The 19,829-nt window shown below is 46.4% G+C and overlaps 1 protein-coding gene across 2 annotated transcripts in view; it reads right to left on the bottom strand.

Moving 5' to 3' along the window:
* Positions 1-19,829, bottom strand: part of CFAP44 (cilia and flagella associated protein 44) — an 83,827-nt gene that overhangs the window by 13,788 nt on the left and 50,210 nt on the right. For both annotated transcript variants that reach the window (XM_032780248.2, XM_032780249.2), the window contains 6 exons: positions 18,571-18,748; positions 14,815-15,318; positions 13,919-14,122; positions 12,469-12,664; positions 10,257-10,367; positions 3,050-3,180 (listed from right to left, as the gene is read on the bottom strand). In XM_032780248.2, the coding sequence (XP_032636139.1) occupies positions 3,050-3,180; positions 10,257-10,367; positions 12,469-12,664; positions 13,919-14,122; positions 14,815-15,318; positions 18,571-18,748 (1,324 nt within the window). The remainder of the gene's footprint in view (positions 1-3,049; positions 3,181-10,256; positions 10,368-12,468; positions 12,665-13,918; positions 14,123-14,814; positions 15,319-18,570; positions 18,749-19,829) is intronic.

Below are 19,829 nucleotides of genomic sequence, written 5' to 3'. Positions count from 1 at the left end.
GTGTGGTATGTAAGTGTCCCAGGTCACTGGGTGGGGGCTTGAGCCGGTTATGCATGGTGTTATTGAAACGGAACCCCTGGATACTGAACGTGGCCCTTGTTGCTGCCAACTCAGAGGGGCAGAAGGGTTACACATGTATTTCCTTTCCACGCCTCTGGCCGTAGGAGGAATAGACGCCGGAGATTGCCAAATAGTGTCTGCTTTGGCTTGGATGGAGCGGATGAAAGGCAGAGCCACACGAGTTGGGGCGTCTGCCAATAGTATGTCTATGACCGGGTCTTCCACGTCCGGGACCTCCTCCACCTGCAGGTTGATATTTAAAGCAACTCGCCGAAGAAGATCCTGGTGGGCTCGGAGGTCGATCGGGGGCAGGCCCAATGCTGAAGTACCAGCTACTGCCTCGTCTGGTGAAGAGGACGACGACAGACCCAGCACGACTGGCTCCTGTAGGGACTCCTGATCCTGAGGAACCTCAGGGTCCAGGAACACCTGAGGGTCCGGCGCCAGAGCCGAAGCGTCTGTTCCTGCTGGAGGAGGGCGGCTAACAGTGGCCTCTGGTGCACGATGCTCCGACAGGGCAGAACGAGATGTAACCGTGGGTTCGCCTTGGGCCTGGTGGTATGCCCAAGGCGTCCAGAAGGACCACTGAGGCGCTTGTTCCGTGCCCTGGGCCTCCTGAAGGATACGGCTCTGCAGTTCTGAATCCCCATACACGGCGCTATCAATGCGAGAAGACTCAGATGGGTGTCGCGATGGCCATGGCGGAGCGGAGAGTCCGTGAGGAGGAGCCCTGTGCGCAGGGTACCGTGCGTCGTGCCGCACCGGAGAGCGGTACCAGGAGTCGTACCGGTGCCGAGAGGGTGACCAGGACCTGCGACCAGTGTGGTGCCAGGAGGTCGACCGGGATAGTGAAGCTCGATGGTGAGAGTGGCTGCAGCGGAAGCGGTGCCAGGAGACGGACCAGCGACTGGAGTACCGGTCTGGAGAGCGGGATCTTGAGCAGTGCTGCGAGTACGACCGGTACCGAGATGGGGATTGGTACCGGGACTGCGAGCGGCGCCTGGATTGGGACCGGCGACGAGATCGGGAACGCTGGCGAGATCTCGATCTCGAGTGGTGTCTGCCCGCGGCGTCGACAGACACTGGCCTGACCAGGGCAGACTTCCCCGTTGATGCAACAACCCGCACCGGCGGCGCCGGGGGTTGAGGCAGGGTGGGCTCTGTTAAAGCAATGAGTTCCCTCGCCGTCGAAAAGGTCTCAGGCATGGTGGGAACGAGAAGCTCTACCGAGGCGTGTGCCGGGGAGCTGACACGCACCGGACTTGATGGCTCTTGCATGGCCGGAATCAACGGTGCCGCAGCAGTTGTTGGGGCCGGGCAACTCGGTTTAGGTTGATGCTCAGACTGCGGTGTAAGTAACGGAGCCGCAGGAGCTTCTTGGCACACGGGGAGAGGGAGCGGTGCTGGGCTGTCTTCTGTGCCGGTGACGGCTGGTGCCGGGGCATCTTGGCGGTGCTGGCACTCTCCAGTGCCGAGGAGGCACTTCTCCCCGGTGCGGACTGTGCGGCACTTGGTGCCGAAGCTGGAGGAGTGAGGGCTGCCTCTATTAGGAGCTGCTTAAGGCGAGAGTCTCGCTCCTTTTTTGTCCGCGGCTTAAACGATTTGCAAATCCGGCATGTATGTCATTGCACTGAGATGGGATTCCCCTAGGCACTTTAGGCAGGAGTCGTGGGGGTCTCCCGTTGGCATCGGCCGGCGGCAGGCTGAGCACGGTTTGAAGCCCGGTGAGCCAGGCATGGGCCCGGGCACCGGGAGAGGAGAAGGGGCTAATCCCCAACCCTCTAAAGTATATACACTAACTACGTTAATAAAGGTTAATAAAAGTATAAACTACAACTATAAAACTATATACACAATAAGTACTAGAACAGGTGAATAGCTAGGGAAGTGGAGAACAGCTAAGCCGCGCTCCACTGTTCCAACGACCGACACGGGCGGTAAGAAGGAATTGAGGAGGAGACGGGTCGGCAGGGGTATATATTTGGTGCCATAGCAGCGCCACGCCAGGGGGCACCCAGCCGACCCGCCAGGTGTTGCTAGGGTAAAAATCTTCCGACGAACGTGCACGTGGCACGTGCACACCTGATTGGAATGGATATGAGCACTGGAAGAAGAACTTAATGTTAAAAGATTAAATCAAAAAGATTGCAAATTACACTTAGATAAATTTAAGAGTGTGGGTTTTTTAAAATAATATTTCAACAAAGCTGAGGTTTATTTGTTAATTACTATTGTGATGGGTGTTCCAGAAATACCTAAGATAGGAAAAAATTTTTTTAACTTTATTTGCTATTATTTCAGACATTTGTGTTAAGACAAGGCTTTCTCTCTCTCTCACACACACACACACACATTCCAGCAAAATCCTGTTTGTGACATGGCTATAACATGATGTGGATGACGCAGCAAAATGATTCAGATCCTCAGCCACTATAAATCAGTGTAGCTCTACTGATTTCAATGGAGCTATGCTGATTTTCACACTCTGAGAATCTGGCCTGGTATCTTTACACTGGGACCAAACACTAAGGGAAGAAGCATAAAATTATATAGTTTCAGATGTATCATGCAGTCAAGCTATAAAATAGACACAGCAAACAACTGCTGCAAGAACTTTCATTTCTCAAAATTGATGCTTTGCAGCCTCAAGTCCATTACATATCACTTCACTCACCACTAAAGCAGTGGAATACCACAGCTGTGTAGCACAGCAACACTACATACCACTTTAGGACAGGATGTGAAGATCAGTGTATCAAATTGCTATTAAAAGGGGACTTTACGTGGGCAGAATGTAATCACCCTCACTGCAATTTTGCCAGGTCTTTGCCCACAAATCCTGCCAAAATTGTAAATGGATCCTCGATGATTTTGAGAGGTTAGACCCTTGGTTTTAAGTCTCAGTGAAAAGATGACAACTCGAGTACCACGCCATTCCCATCCACACAGAGCAAATGAGGCTTGCTCGGAAGTTGACAGCCTATTGTACCTTTTTAGCCAAGGCATCATATTCCTTTTTGAGATTATCAATAACTTTCTTCTCCTCCACTAAGGCTTCCTCAATATCTAGCCGCTTCTCCCGGAGCTGAAGGGTGTTCTCGAAGAGTGCCTCATCACAGTCTGAGAAGGAAGTAGGTTGGAATTAAACTAGATAGGTGGCAGCTTTGGTTTAGTTTTGACTTTACTGTATTTATAGATGGGACTGGTAGCCCCACCTAAGATTGCCTGACATTTCCCATTATAAGACCTTGTTTTCAGTTGCTTATAACATTGCCAAACTTTAACTCTCCTGGGCTGAAATTTTCCAGCCCAGGAGCCTGCCTCAGGCTGACTCAGCTTGGAAAATTTCAGATGCAATGCTTCAGTCGTTTCCATGAACAAGACTAGGGAAAAAAGCTTGTTTTGCCATGTTAAATTCTGGAAGTCTTTTTTTGAGATTATCTAGCACTTCCTTGCATTGAGCAAGAACCTGGAATTTGGTATGGGGTGACCTTTGTGTCAGGGATCTAAATTCCCCAAAGATTCCATTTGTACTGAGCATGCACCAGCCCCTGGGCTAAAAGCAGGGACTTCCCTGCAATTGCATCTCTGGGCTGCTGTGAGCCTTTCCAGGTCTAAGCACCAGAACTAAGAGCAAGAAGCCTGTCTCTCTTGTGTTTTCAATTATCTCCTGCACCAGGCTGAGGCAGCATGAGGGAGGAAGCTGTCTGATTTGAACAGAGGGGACAAGAGCTGGATCTGCAGGGAGCGATGGGGAGTACATTGGGACAAGCAACCTGGGAGTGGGAAACGGACCGGCTGGGCAAAGAGATGGACCTTGGAGCCAGGAGGGAAGTAGAGTGGAGACTAAGATTAAATGATGAGGGGGAATATTGGTACTGGATGGACAAGAAGACTAGAACAGAGAACCAGTGTGGTGGAGAAAGGAGGGTGGGAGGGAAAAGCGATCTAATAAGGAGACGGGGAGCATAGGGAGAACTGGGACTGGCTGGGCAAAGAGACGTGGACAAAGAATTGATGGGAAGAGGGGGATCACCCAATATTGGACAAGGAACACAGGAAGGGAGATTGGGACCTGGAGTCAGTGGGAATGGGGAATATGGATGGATCGGGGGGAGAGACAAATCAGAAGAGGAGCCAAGAGGTGGGGAACTGGAACTGGCGGGGCAAGAAAACTGGGGAAAAAGAGATGAGGGTTGGGGGGAGGGTACAGGGAATGGCTGGGAAAGGAGACTGGGACTGAGAGGGGGGACTGTGGGATAGGGAATCCATACTGTCAGCTCAGTGTGTCAATTAAAACACTAAGCATGTGTGAAAGACAGCAGACATCATTCACAAGTCAGGTAAATGAACAAGACAAACCCCATTAAGAACACAAGCAAGTAAAGATAAAAAACACACAGGCAATTCTCTGCCTTCTCCTTGCATAAATAATTTGTACTTTGCAGAAGATTTTAACTGTTTATCAGGATTCTCCTCCCACCACAGTATAGAAGGAAAGAATATGGATAACAATACCATTAGCAAACTGACAAAAAATCAGTTATAAAAATATGGCAAGGCAATTTGCTAATCAATTCTAATGAAATCAGAAATAAACCAGTCTGAAAAGCAGCCTTATTAAATGGTCATAAAAATACACCAGGCCAACCTTAAACATTTACTAATGGTTTTACTCACTCAACAAAATAAGTTACTTGCCCTTGCTGACTGGGTAAGATTTTACAAAGGTGCTGAACAGACAAGTTTAGAAATAAATAAAACCTTTAGTCTTTACTGGTAAATCAAAGAAAATATGCCTGCCAATGAGCAATTATGGCCTATGTCCACTAGATGGCAACAGAGAACTTAATTTACACCAAATTAGAACGACAAGGAGTCTGGTGGTATCTTAAAGACTAAGGGCTTGGCTACACTGGAGAGTTGCAGCGCTGGTGAAGGGGTTACAGCGCTGCAACTCACTCTGTGTACACACTTACAAAGCCCAGCCAGTGCTGCAACTCCCTGGCTGCAGCGCTGGCTGTACACCTGCTCTGTGGGTTAGCGATTCAGCGCTGTGAATGCAGCGCTCTCATCAGTGTGGACAACCAAAGCCTGTTATTGCCTCCAGGGTATGGGAGGAATCCAGCATACTTTGCCACTCTGGTCTCATACGTTTCACACTCCACTGCCCACTGGGCTCAGAGTGAGCCCGCCCTTTAAATGCCCTCAAGGAATTTAAAAATCTCCTTCCTGTTTGCTCAGCCGGCGTGAGTGCAGATCATCAATCAATTCACTGACCATGCCTCCAGCGCCCCAAACGAAGCCCCAGATGGAGCAATGGCGAGCTTGCAGGAACCTCATCAAGTGGTTTGGGGTGAGGAACTGTGCAAGTCACAGCTGCGGCCTCCAGCCATAGAAATTACGATATCTAACTGGTCAGATATCAAAGTCCTTGCGGCAAAGGGGCCATGAAGGGATCGTGCTGCAGTGCAGGGTTAAAGGTAAAGGAGCTGCGGAGTGCCTAATTGCAAAGCCCGTGAGGGAAACTCGGTGCTCAAGGTCTGCTGCCCACGACCTGCCGTTATTAAAACAAACGAGCTGTACAGAATACTGGGGTGACTCCACTGCAAATCCGAGTACCATACGAGAATCAGTTCAGAGCTGTGGTAGAGGAGTGGGGGAGGGTGTGGAGGAACCAGAGACTGAGGGTAACGGGGTGGTGGAAGATACGCCAGATCCCAAGGCATGCAGCAGGAGCGTCTCAAGCCAGGAGGAAGCTACCCAGTCGCAGCAGCTGAACTTGTTGTGAAGAAGAAGCAGAGGAGCGTGATCCAGGTAAGACAGCTTTTAAATGTTTTGAGAGAGGAGGGGGGGCTTTATGGCTGCCGAGTGCATGCATTGCATGCCTAGATGTGGAATACACCCCATTGATTTGGTCTATGTCATGTAGTCGGCAGTAATCAGATCTGTAATTCTCTGCAAAAAGTTTCTGCCAGAGCATGGGCAATGTGCTTCGGCAAGTTTTACAGGAGAGCTAACCCGTGGTCCCTTGTCCAGTCAGGCTAACGCATCGCGCCACTGTGCAGTGAGGGGTGGGGGGGACCATTGCCGCTCACAGGCAAGCTCATAGGGACCAGGGCGGAATCCACGTTTCTGGGAGAGACCTCCCGCTTCTTCACAGCTGACGCAGAGCAGATATATCTGGAAGGATAAAATCCTGTGGAAAAATGCTAAGGGAATTGATCAAGTGGTCTTCCCCACAGCTGCTCTCTGCTTTCCTCAAAGCACAAACACCCCCATCTGATCCCAGACTCATGTCAGGCAGCTACCATCCCAGGGGAAGTAGCAGCAGAAACATTGACATTTAGTGAGAGCCCCTAGTACACACCATGTCCTGCTGCTGTTGCCTTCTCTGTGCCTAGTAGGTATGTGTGAATGATGCTAAGAGAGAGTCTACACACTCCGCAACTTGATTTATAACAATGCAGCCTTGTAATAACTGTTTCTGTTCCTTTTTGAATAGTGACGCTCGCCATACTATGGCTCCTAAACACATACAGAGCAGAACACTCAAGAATTGAGAAGGGAGGAAAAGAGGATAACCAAGAAGGAGTGGTGGATAGCAGTTTGAATCAGTAATGCAGAAGAACAGCTAAGAGGAGCACGAGGGACTGGAGAGACAAAACACTACAACCCCTGGAGAAACGGAAAAGGCAGGAAAAAAGAATGGCTAACAGGTAATAAAGAATTGGCAAAAGAAGAAACCACAAACAGGTTATAACCTGCCTGGCGCGCCAAAACAGACTAATGCAGTCACTGTAGCCATGCAGGCAGAGCCTATACCGTGCTACCCACCCCAATCCCAAAGCCTCTCTCCTTTGGCCCCAGTTGTTTTGCTCATAACCACCCTTCCCCAGTATCCTGATTCCCCAACTGCACCGAGCTGCCCCCCACACCTGTACATACACCTACCATGAGCCGGAGAACTAACGGCCCTTACCCTCTGCCACTCAACCCTCACACCATGCAGCAAGTAATCCTGAAGGTGCAGCAGGCATTGCATGAGCACCAGGTCAGACATATGCAAACATCTGACTATACAGTTCACGCACCCTAACCCCCTCCAACGCTTTCATGTACTCTGTACTTTTAATAAGGATTTCTTTGGCTTTTAAAATGGGTTTTTTATTATTGCAGAAAGCAGAAACATACTGACCCCAAGGAAAAAAATCATATAACCACTGCACTGAACACCAGTCAAGGCAATCCAAACAGTACTGTTGGCTTTCAGCCTCAAATTGGCTACCCGTCCAAGCTCCAAATCCTTGAAGCCTCTGTGCTGGGTCGTCTAGCAGCCCTGCTCTCTTCTGGCTGTGCAAATTCACTCCAAGGTTGACCTCGGCAAGTCCATTCGCACGAATGTTTCAACCTTAAACTTCACAAAGATTTATGGAGGGTAACAGGCACGGCCGGATCATTAACTGCAGGTGATGCTGCTTCCCCCAAGTCTAGCTTTCCATAGAGACACCTCCAGTGCCCCTTAAACGGCCGAAAGCGCACTCCACAGTCATTCTGCACCACCAGGCTCAGCGTAGTTAACTCGGTCCTTCTCCTGTAAGCTTCCTGTGTACGGTTTCAATGAGCCAAGGCATTAAGGGGGTAAGCGGGGTCTCCAAGGAAATCAAATGCTTTCAGACGCCCTACTGTATCTTTGCGTCTGGGAAAAAAGTCCCGGCCTGCAGCTTCCGACAGGCCACACTGGTTCGAAAGATGCCGTGCAGCATGCACCTTTCCAGGCCACCTAGTTAAATGGTAGTGAAACGCCACAGTCGATCCACAAGTCACCTGGAGAACATAGAGAAATCCGCCTTCCGATTAATGACTCGATCCTCCCGGTGGGGTAACGGGCAAGCCCAGAATAGTAATATGCGTCTCCTCAAATCTATCGCTCCCCCACAGTTCCACGGAACCACTCATTTTCGAGGGTGCAGTCTCAATCACAGAATCTGTCCAGTGGCGACATCCAGACGCTCACAGGAATCTTTCCTCGCGACGACTCCGATAACTGGCCCTCACTTGAAGCATACATTATTCCAACGCCAGGGCGTCGAACATATTCGCTCCAAACATTGGTTCTATTCGGCGAGGGCACGATCAGGTCACTAGCTGCCTTCGTGGAGTTGGTCCATCTCAGACCTAAGCAAAGCCCACCCCATTTCCAAAGGGCATCCACCTCATAACAGGGGCACGCCAACGAATGGCACTCCGCGTAACATTAACCGCGCAATTGCAAGGGGGCCCATAACTACAGCCACACGACAGGCGCCATGGAAATGCCGCTTTACCTCCATTCATCCAACAAGAGAGCGCTCGAACAGACGCCAAGCACTGCGCTCCGCACACCCCGAGAAACTGCCAGCAGATGATTCGTGCACTCCAGGTACCCCTACAAAAACCTAAGATGCCCACCTACAGATATGCTCTGTCTCTATTCTCAGGTGAGCCAATAGACGGCCGTCCACGCTGCTGCTCAGGGAGGCACCAAATCCATCCTACTGCCACAAGCAAATTTTACTCTCCAGTGCGACGACCGCCAACATAGGATGGGAATCTGAGGTCACTCCTGTTCATACAACACTGGAGTGGCGGTCCCTCGAGAACTCACGCGACGCGTTACTCCAAATTACGGCGAATGCAAAAGGAATGAGCTCAACTTGCAAACATCGAAGCGGCGACATTCATCAGCAAAGTCCTCAGCAGCTCGGGCTCCATTTCTAACAGAAACCGCGCTGCAGACTCACAATGGCACAAAACTGCTGGAGCGATGCACCATGGGGCGTTGGGACAGGAAGCGGAATGACCCGTACCCTTCCGTCCCCTTCCCACAACCCACAGCGCCAAAATGGGACGAGGTGCTCTGTGGGATAGCTGCCCACAATGCATTATGCCCAACAGTGCTGCAACTGCTGCAAATGTGGCCACACTGCAGCGCTGGTAGCTGTGAGTGTGGCCACACTGCAGCGCTGTTCCTACACAGCTGTAACTCCCAGCGCTGCACATTTCCAAGTGTAGCCAAGCCCTAACAGATTTATTTGGGCATAAGCTTTTGTGGGTAAAAAACCCATCATGCATCTGAAGAAGTGGGGTTTTTTTACCCATGAAAGCTTATGCCCAAATAAACATTAGTCTTTAAGGTGCCACCAGACTCCTTGTTGTTTTTGTGCCTACAGATTAACACGGCTACCCCTCTGATACTCCAAATTAGGGACCACTCAGGATTTCCATGGGATGAAGGAAAACAATCTTAGCAAAAAAGTTTATTCTTTGTGTTTCCATGGTAAGAGCATATATTACAGGCTCCAATTCCACCTCTCAGAGAGAAAACAGTCCAGAAATGGGAAATAGTCCTTCACTCATAACAATTAATTCATTGCACTTTGTGTTGTACATTTGCCTGACTTGTGAGTGATGATCATCCCCAGACTCCTGTGCAATAAGTATTATATTACTTCCATTTTACAGAGGGGAAAAGACTCTCACTGAGTGTCTACTGCTTAGGCTCTCTGACTGAATCGGTGGCAGAGATGGGAAGAGAACACGGACCTCCTGGTAATTTGTCCCTCGTCCATAAGTATTTTGGGGTTGGGTACAGGTATGTAATGTTTTGAAAAAGAAACCTACTGGGTTTTTTGTTCCTTTTTTCACAAATAAAAAGTTGGAAGCAAATCCCAAAGCAGTCCCACTGGCTCGCACCAGAACTCGTTTAAAGTTAGTTCCCTTTTTGATTTTTAATAATTAGATTTTTCCTTCACTTTCCTTCTCCCCAGAGACGGTAATTGAGGTCCCCCAGGCTGTATGTCATTGCACTGCAGTTATTATAGGTTGATGGAGCAAGGGAATACTGAAACATTTATCTATGTTTATCTATTGCAAATGGTTGCTACTCCTCTTTACAAATAACCAATTGCTATTTAACACACAGGCCAGATTCTTTCATCCTTACTCAGATTGAGTAGTACTCTTCTCCACAATGGTCCCATCTGCATCACTGAGATTACTTAAGGAGCAAGGTGCTACTCAACATGGGAGGGGAAGAGTCTGGGCCATAATTAATATTATTAAAGAAAAAAATCCTGATTTTGAATTTAAAAATTCACAGTGTTACCCATAAAGCTAAACAAGCAGAGAGCACTGGAAAGTAATGGCTCACTTACTCTTTGGGCAAACAGAATCATCAAAGACTTCTTCGTCAGATCCTGAATCTTCTTCATCGCTCTCCAAGCTAGACTCCTCATCACTCTCTTCGTCGCTATCCTCCTCTTCATCTGGGAGAGGAAAGCAGTATTGTTAGCACTCAGAAAACCCTGGTTCTAATCTGTGACAGGCTGGCTGGCTGGACAGCACACCAATGGATCCCCAATGAGCAATACCATACTGCTGGCATTCAAAAGCCAATTAAATCATTTAAAGAGCACCACCGACGGAAACAGTGCTTGATAAACTACTGAGACCACAGTCCTGCAACTGACAGCATGTAGCCACACTGCTGCACTGCACAAAGTCCTGTTGAAGTCACAAAGGCTCAGCAGTCCACCCAGACACTGTCAGTTTCAGGATCAGGGCTTCAGATCTATTCCAGGCCCAGAAGCATTTGCAGTCTAAGAATGACACAGCATATTAACCCTTTAGAGTAACTGGAAAGAGCTAGTTTCCCAGAAAGGTGGTGATTATATATTTTGAACAAGACAAAATGGTGACTGGCTCCTGCGCAAGGATTCTAGTTTCTCTGTTAGATACACTGATCCCACTAGCATAAGCCCAAACTGATACAATACCTCTCACTTATATACAGTATCTTACCTGTACAAAAAGTTGTCCTGTTAAAGAAATGTATACTGAGCTGAAAGGACTCAGCAGAAGTTAATTTATGCTGGCATTTACACACAGCAGGTATCAGGCAAGGGAAAAGGTGACAGTATCTTGTATTATAGGATTACAGCAGAGACTCTAGAATTACAGATGAAGATGGGTCTTCATTCTTATAAACTATTTAAGGCTGCTTAAAAACTTTTGTAAAATGACTCTTTGGACTGAATTTTCTGATACTTGTACACAACTCATGGTTGAATTTTTGGGGAAACTGGTAAAATGTCATTTGGCTGGCCATTTCTGAGCTATCAGAAGACAGAAAGAAAAATATATTCTGTTGTAAGAAATGTCAGGTTGGTTTCTTTGCACTCGGATCAGTGACTCAAATAGTTTTATTTTTAAAGTTCCTACCTGGCATGGAAAAGTCACTTACAGCAATAGATGTTCTCCTGGTATGTTATTTTTGCAGATCCCTACTTAACGAGATGGGAGAACAGTGCCCACTGAGTCTGAGTGAACACATCCCCCAACAATTGAGACGTTCTGAAAGAGGTTAGCAAAGAGACATGTGGGCCCAACCACCTTCAGTCCCTTCCTCTAATTCAATGAATCCACATGACAAAGGAGTGGGGAAAGGGATTAACAGATATTGGTACATACACAGTTAAATAAAAGGTACCTCTTTCTTTTTGCATTTCTTAATGTATATATCTTTTTTAATGTACTGTAGTTATTCTGAATTGAAACCTTGGGGTTCAGTCATCTTGTGTGTTACCATTCGGCTGAGGAAATTAACTAACTAAAAAGGTGAGCTGTGTGTTATTGCCTACATTTGCTGCCAGTTCATACTGTACACAATTACCTCCTAGAAACCAAATGCCAAATCAAAGATAAAGAAGAAATATTTCAGATCAATAGTACTGTCTAGTATCAAACAGTTCAGAACCTATCTGCTGAGGAAAATCCAATAGATTGAGTTCTTTGAATTGATCTATTAATTGGCTAATGGATGATTACAGATTGGGTCTAAGATTACTAGGGTTGCCAACCCTCTCAAGGAATTAAAAATTAATCTTTAATTAAAGATTATGTCATGTGATGAAACCTCCAGGAATACGTCCAACCAGAATTGGTAACCCTAATGATTAGTCATTAGTCAATGGATAGATTGAAAGCGAAATTTAGTGTACACAGATGCCAGATTGACAGCTGTCCACAGATCAGGTACAGCATAGGCAGCAGCTGTGTAAAACTTTGCTCCCTTTTTCCACTCAACATCTACATGCCTCAACACTGACTTTAAGGTCTTTTGACAGTAATTGTGCAAGGGATGTGATTACAACACTATTATCGCTCATGATGGTTACAAAACAGTTTGGTCTTATAGTATAGATTGGACCTAATTATATGTTTTGTTTATGACCTGGTACCAGGTTAAAGCTTCATATCTGTCCAGGGTTTCAGCCAAGTTTTGGGACACAGTTCAGTGCCATCGCTACATGACAAGGCTGAATTGTGTAAATGAATACATAAAACTAGAGAAACAACGTATCCAACCTCTGTCTCCGTCCACATCTTTCTTCTTAACACGCTTGATCTTCTTCTTCAGGACCTTAGTGAGGAAGCTGGCAAATTTGTTGTTCTCTCCAAGGGATGCTTGGAAAGTGGCATAAAGTGCCTTCTCGCGTTCCTGAAGCTTTGCAATCTCATATTTTTTATTCTCCATCTGTGAGAGGTAGTTGTCTAATTTCCACTAAAAAACAAAAACACCCCCCCCCCAACAATATAAAACAACTCAGTACATTAAACTGATAGAGAGCTGTTGAAGCATTAGTCAGCACCTGTTAGATCTTTTTAGAATACACGTAAAGACAGCAATTCCTAGTTCTGAGCAAGGGATTGGAGGTCGGACTCTCTGCTTTCTAGTCACAGTTCTCTGCCAATCACTTGCTGTGTGATGCTGGACAAGTCACTTCCCTTCTCTGTGCTTCAGTTTCACCATCAGTAAAATGAGGATAATGATACTGACCCACTTTTGCAAAGTGCTTTGAGATCCTCAGATGAAATCCACTAAATAAATGCTAATTATTATAAATTATACATTTCAGTTGTTGAAGTAAGAGCAATTTATCCATCTAGAGAGAGACAGGCAGACTTGTCGAAATTGGTAGGCTTGAAATTTGATTCACTTTTTTTTCCCCTCTTCCCTAATATGGGCCCCAATCTAGCAAAGCACATAAGCGTCTGTTTAACTTAAAGAACATGGTTCCACTGACTTCAGTTCTTCACTGTTAACCAAGTTCCAATTGCAGAGGCAAATTCTCTCTGAAGTTACACTTGTGTTACCCATTTGAAAAAGGAAAGGGTGACACAGATGTCACCCTGGGCAGAATTTGGCTTGAAGAGTCTGCTACTGAAGAGGCATGCGCCAGAAAGATCCCAGCTTGAATCTCAGATCCCAGGATGAGTTAGCAGGCCTTGGAGTTTGAAAATTCACCTTTATATTTGTAAAGAAAGCAAATCTGATCTGACATCACTGAATATCGGGGTTGGAAGGGACCTCAGAAGGTCATTTAGTCCAACCCCCTGCTCAAAGCAGGATCAATCCTCAGACAGATTTTTGCCCCAGATCACTAAATGGCCCCCTCAAGGATTGAACTCACAACCTGGGTTTGAACAGGCCAATGCTCAAACGACTGGAGCCCCATGATGCTATTTTTACAGTCACCTTCCAAAGGAGAACTGCGTATTTTAAGATAGGATATGGATTTTAATTTCACACTTCCAATGGTTTATAAAAATACAAGCATGAAGGGAAAGAAGAACCCATATTTAAGTTTAAAAGGACTGCCCTTATATTATCACCAAAGGTTTCTTGTTTCTTCAGCACAAAGGAATTGGCTGGTGCATAAGGGCAGCAGAGGGACATTCCCGCCTCTTTTCGGGATGTTTGTTTCCAGGCCTACCAATTGCAGTAGTAACAAATCAGATAGCGTATCCTACATACTTGCATCTCTTCCACCTCATTGCTGAGGTTGTTGACACGCTCCTGGAGAGTGTCCTCATGTTTCTCAAAGTTCTTAAGGAGAAGCAGCTCCTCAAACCACGTGATGTGACGTAGGTCAGCACACTTCATCTGCGTGTCCAGCTTCAGCTTCTGGTGCCGTAGGAGGTGGAGTTCAGCATCAAAGGTGACCACCAGTTCATTAATCTGGAATGTGGGAAAGGGGAGAAGTGGAGTGGGGAAAAAAAAGTCAAGAAATGAGTCTAAATATGCGAGGCAAGAGACAGGAGCAAAAAAGAAAATTTTCCTGCTGTTAAACCAACAATTTGCCAGCAACATTTATTATGAGCTAGTTTGGCATTCAAGATAACAACATTAATCCCTGGGAATGTTTTTGATATCCATGGTGCAAATATAAGAATCACCAGAAATTCCACAGATGTTTCAATGCCTCCCATCATCCCCAATTAATCTCCAAAGAACTACCTGACTTTTCTATGCTTGCCTGCACTTTCATGTAATCTCCTGCCTGCTGCAGCAGTAGACCCATGTTACTGACCTCCACCTCATCCACCCTCTTGCAGAATATCTGCCAACTTCTTCCTTGGGCATGTACAACAGTTTCAGCACCAGCACCTGCCAAAACTAGGTTAACCACGGGTTTTGTTTCAGAGACAAGGTAATACCCACAATGGTGTTCTAGTGCGCTCTCTGAAGTTTAATACATCAGCTCCACAGTTTGTTCTAGTGGACTCTCCTGGACTTCCCGAAGGCAATGCAAAAGCCAAAAGCTGCCACAGCATTAGTGGGACAGATTTAAAGAGAGCTCTGGTGAATTGGATTTGTTTTTGGCATGGTAGGGGCAATCACCCTTGAAAAGTTCCCTTTTATTTTCCTACCCTCTTGATCAAGGTCTCCTGAAGGTAAATGTTTCTGATCTTCTCCCGTTTTAAAATTTCCAGTTCCATCTCTGTTGGCTCTGCCTTTTCAATCTCAAAAACCTTTGGTTGCACTGGGGTGACTGAGGATACCATTCTCATTGATCTCACACTTGAGGCTCTTGATGTGGAATCTATTTCTTTTAGAGAAGGTGCATGAAGGAACTTTCCCCCAAAGACTGCAAATGATGCATTATCTTCCACCTGCTCAGAGAGCCTTTGCTTGTTCTCCTGCTCTTGTTTGAATTTCAAAAGAATATTATTGTCATACTGGAATTTTTTTTCTGGAGTCTCCTCCGGGTGTAACTGAGGGATCGGAGGAATAGGGAGTTGTTCAGATGCATTCAAGGCTGATTGTATGGATTTCAGTTCTTGGACCAGGCAGAGGATCTCTTCAATAATAGCCACCTTGAGGTCTCTAAGTGAGATGATCCATTTGTTCATGGTCAATTTCTTTTCATGGACCTGCAAAGAGGACGAATTTTAGTGTGACTTGCCAAGGACACTTCTACAGCATAAAATCTTTTCTGACACAGGACATTGATCAGTGGTTGGTCTAACTTAAACAATCCTGAAGGGTTTAAACGCTTAACACGACAGATAAAGAGAGGTTACTTATCAGTAACTGTTGTTCTTCAAGTGTGTCACCTCTGCATAGTCACACTTATGGGATAAGTACCTCCTGGCACTGAGCTGTGGAATCTTTCTAGTGAACAGGATCTGTTGCGGCCACTCACACTCTTTCCCTTGCAGAAGATTCCATAGGTATCAAAGGAGGAGTGGGGCCCCAACCACACTTCAGTTCCTTCCAGAGGTGGCAGAAGTTCACTTTGAATGGGAGCAAGGTGTGGGCAAAGTGTGGGGGCAGCAAAACAGAATGAGGAAACTGGAGTCTCTCTCTCACAAGGAATAACTGCTCCTGGTCCTTGGCCTGGTCCTATCACCCCATTTCTACCTGATTCCAGGCCTGATCCCAGGTGCCACAACAGCTGTTCCAGTCTCTCTTGGTCCTGGTCTCACGTCTGCCCCCAGCAGTTGCAGAGCCCCACCCAACCTGAGCAGCTGCAGTTTACGAAATGCAGAGGCAGAAACACAGATCAGCTCCCACAATATTTCCATTGCAGGGGAACTAGCTCACACCACTGTCCTGGTTCTGCTGCTCTTGGTTTCTTCCCTAATTTCAGAGTTCTTGATCTCAGAAGAGGGTTAGGTGGACAGGGAATGGAAACACGCAGAGGCAACACTCTCAAAGAACAAAGTTACAGGTAAGCAACCTCCTTTCTTCTTTGAATGGTCTCTGCATATTCCCAATCATCGAAGATCAGTGAGATTAACAAATTAAGTTTTCCCACGGACATCCTCACTACATGAGCACTCAGGTTCGGGTACATTTAGAACAATTTTAGGCATCTGTGCCTAAAACAAAGTTGCCTGCTACATCCAACAGAGGATGAAAATCCAAAATCTTCCTAACACTGAAGAATAATATATTCCAGGATTAAAACACAGGACTACAGGAGGCACCAAAGGGCCTAATCTGATTATAACCAAGATCTTTGGTGCCAAGGCAGGGTGATCCCAGGAGTGGCTGCCAAAATTTCTCTCCCTCTCTCTTTCTCTCTCTATCTGTATTGCTTCCCTGAAGCTTGGAGGATGTTCACGTGCAGCTGAGGCAATAACAGCCTTGGACATTTTCAAAGTCAGAGCATCAGCACCAAATTAGAAGTCTTAGTTATTTTCAGAGACAATAGTGGTGTAGCACTAAATGAGACTCGGTAGGTACTAGACCTATCTCAGTCTGGGCTGGGGAAGGCATTTCCAAGGTTTCTCTAGGACATCTCTGTTAGGGAACCCAGAGGAAGGGTCAGGACCCAATAAAGGGAGTTTGAGGCCCTACTAGGAACCCCAGCCTGGAAACATGGACTGTTCTACTAATTTTGTCTGGAGGAATTCCCACACAAAGAATGCCAGAGCCTCAGCTTGGAGATCTGTGTACTGCTGACCTGGGTACTAACCTACTTTGACAAGTGGCTTACTCCAGGAAACGGTGCTCAGTCGTTGCCACCAAGCTGTATTGACTCAGTTGGATCCATGTATCCTAAGCCATTTGAGTTGGGTACAAAATCACTTCAACACGCCAAGTACATTGTACACCAAGCCACTTAAAGCAAGTGGCTTACCAGTGTCAATTGTGCTGGATCCTCAGCACTAGACCTGGTCAACCCAGAAGGATCTAGAGATCTAACACCTCTTATACTGGTGCTTGACCACTTGAGGCCACTTGAAATCTTAGCACCAGACTTAGATGACCCAGATGGCAGAACATAAATGCCGTGTACAGTGGGCACCGGACTACATCGTCAAGTGGTTCACCAGGATCCATGATGCTGGATGGATCCTAAGCACATTTTTTGGTTAACTGGGATAAATATATTGATGTCCATAGTGTTAGAACCTTGGTGCTCAACTAGGTTGACCTGAAATGACTTGGGAACCTCAGCGACATAATGATGATGCCAGGATGTCAGCACTGAATTCAGTTGATCTGGAAGGATCCAGAAGCTGTGGCATTGCATCAATTATGTCTGAGCCTCAGTGATAAATTAAGTCAAATGAGGGGAGACCCAAGAACCTTGATGGTGTACTGATAGTTCTGGAACCTTGGCTCCAATAGGACCCAGGGACTGCAGGATCATATTGACAGTCTGAGGACCTAAGTGCCAAATTAGCTCAACCTAGAGGAATATATGGTCCTCGGCATCTGACACTCAGTGGGATAACATCAGGGAGATGGATGCCACTTAAGGAGGTCACAGAGCCACTTAGGCTAGCAGACGTATAAAGTTGATGCTGGACTTACACATTACCAGACTTATTCGACTGGGCCACCGGAGCCTCCTCCATCAGCAAGGGTATGTGAGGAAGCCCTCCTGTCCCTGTAGATCACTCAGACAATTCCCAGACCTGACAGGTACTGTTTTCTCTTGGTTCTTCTAACGTAAGAAACATGTTTTGACACACTGTCAGTCTCATTAATTAAAATGAACAAGTCCCAAAAGGGCAGAAGGAAAGAAACCAGTGCGGAAAGCCTTGAGGATACTGCATGTGCTCCATGCTCGCTGCACCTTCAGCAGTTAAAAGGAACTGAAGGGCAGGTGGGGCCACTCCCCCTTTTATACTCTCAGAATTTTCCACGGGGATGGGAGGGGTGAACAACCCTAATGGACAGTGCTTACTAGAAAGATTCCACAGATCCACGCCAGGAGGCGCTAATCCCACAAATGTCAATATGCAGATGCCACATAAAGAAGACCTATTAATTCTCTGTTTTTATAATGGTGCAACATGGTGTGGAGGAGAGGTTAAGTCACTGAGTTTCTGGAGAAAGTTTATTAATCTCTGCATGGTAGTGTTTTTGGAAGTATGCAAAAGACTGATGTTTCTATTAAAGGGCAGGGAAAAATCAACTCCCCTGCTTAATATATCTGCTTGGTCAATGAGGGCCATCTGAGGATTATTATAATAGGTATGGATTGATGTAACCTTAGGCTAGGTGAAATACAAAAGCTTGGCAAAATAAGCACCAATGTGCAGTTAAAACTGACCACACATGGTCTGTCCTTAGTGGACCTCCACCATGTCACTTTCAAAACATTTTCCAATGGCTCATTTTCCAAAAAGGGAGCAGTCCCACTGCCAGTGAATCCATTTACATACCGCCACCTCTAATGACCTAAGCTGCATCTTCTTCTTCTCTGCGTTCATACGCATGTGCTCTGGGATCTTGTAGTTTGTGGCTGTCTTCAGTTTGAAATCCCCCATGTTCTCCTGAGCCTCTTTGATGTCCTGAACATCCTTGGGGTTCTCATAGTTGTCACTGGGTTTGCTCTTGTATCTGTCAAGCATCGAAACCAAGCTGAAATTCTAAGACTGCCCAAATCTCCCACCTCTGTGCTTACCTTACATGTTGATAACTCCTGATTTGTGCAAGAAGGCTTAGTAGGAGAGGTAGGCATTAGTGGAAGACTAAGCACTACTTAGAAGGAAATTTCAGTTGTTTGGAAGAGTTTATCTATGAGTGTAGCAGGAATGTCAGAAAGTGATCCATACCTGGGGATGAATGTCTCCTTCAGTTTTGAAGAGAAAAACAAATATGCATCAGAAGATGTGATTTTTAAAAACTAAACAAATACATGATGTAGCTCTGCCATTAAGGACAGATTTGGATAAGACCCTTGAATGAGGCTTTGGGCTCAGAAAAGACCCTTGTATAGCAGTGAGCAGCAGATAGCATGCTATAAAGCTGATTTCAGCTGACAAAACACCCAACAAAGAGGAAATGGCACCAACCATCTGTAGCGCCTCCCCTGATTTAGTACCTCAAGCCATGTTAAGACCCAAGGAAAGGGCAGGGGCAGGAGAGGGGATAGGAGTTACATGACTAATTCAACTAATGTGCATAGCACATGCTGCTGACTTTCCCAGAGAGATTGTTGGCAAGGTTCTGCTTGGCTACAGCATAGAGTACAGGGCCTAATCGTACAGTTCTTATCCAGTCAAATTCTCATTGACTTCAAGGATTTGCAACTTATTGCACTATCTTTCTGCCTTCATTGCTGGCTCCATTCATATCAGTAAGCTACACATTCAGTTTGAAGAGATTCCCGTTTTCCATGCATTTTGAGAGACTTTCTTGGCATTTTCCATTTTAAGAGTGGAGTCAGCAGGGAAAGGGAAGGGACAGTGTGACATGTACATACACACATGCTAACATAATATTTATGATGTTAATGCAAGCAGGGCGGTCCTTAGGCATAGGCAACATAGGCAGCTGCGTAGAGCACCTGAAAATTTGGGGCACCACTGGGTCTTAGTGTCCACCCTCTTCTTTTCCTATCCCTGTTCTGACCCTTCCTGCAGGCTCCCACAGATGGCTGCTCTAGCCTGGTGAGTCTTCCTTGGGAGGGAATCTAGTA

Source organism: Chelonoidis abingdonii, chromosome 1 (assembly GCF_003597395.2).
Source record: "Chelonoidis abingdonii isolate Lonesome George chromosome 1, CheloAbing_2.0, whole genome shotgun sequence".
Taxonomy (NCBI): Eukaryota; Metazoa; Chordata; order Testudines; family Testudinidae; genus Chelonoidis; species Chelonoidis abingdonii.
The sequence above is the reverse complement of the archived record's forward strand: the minus strand, read 5'-3'. Positions and strand labels throughout refer to the sequence as shown.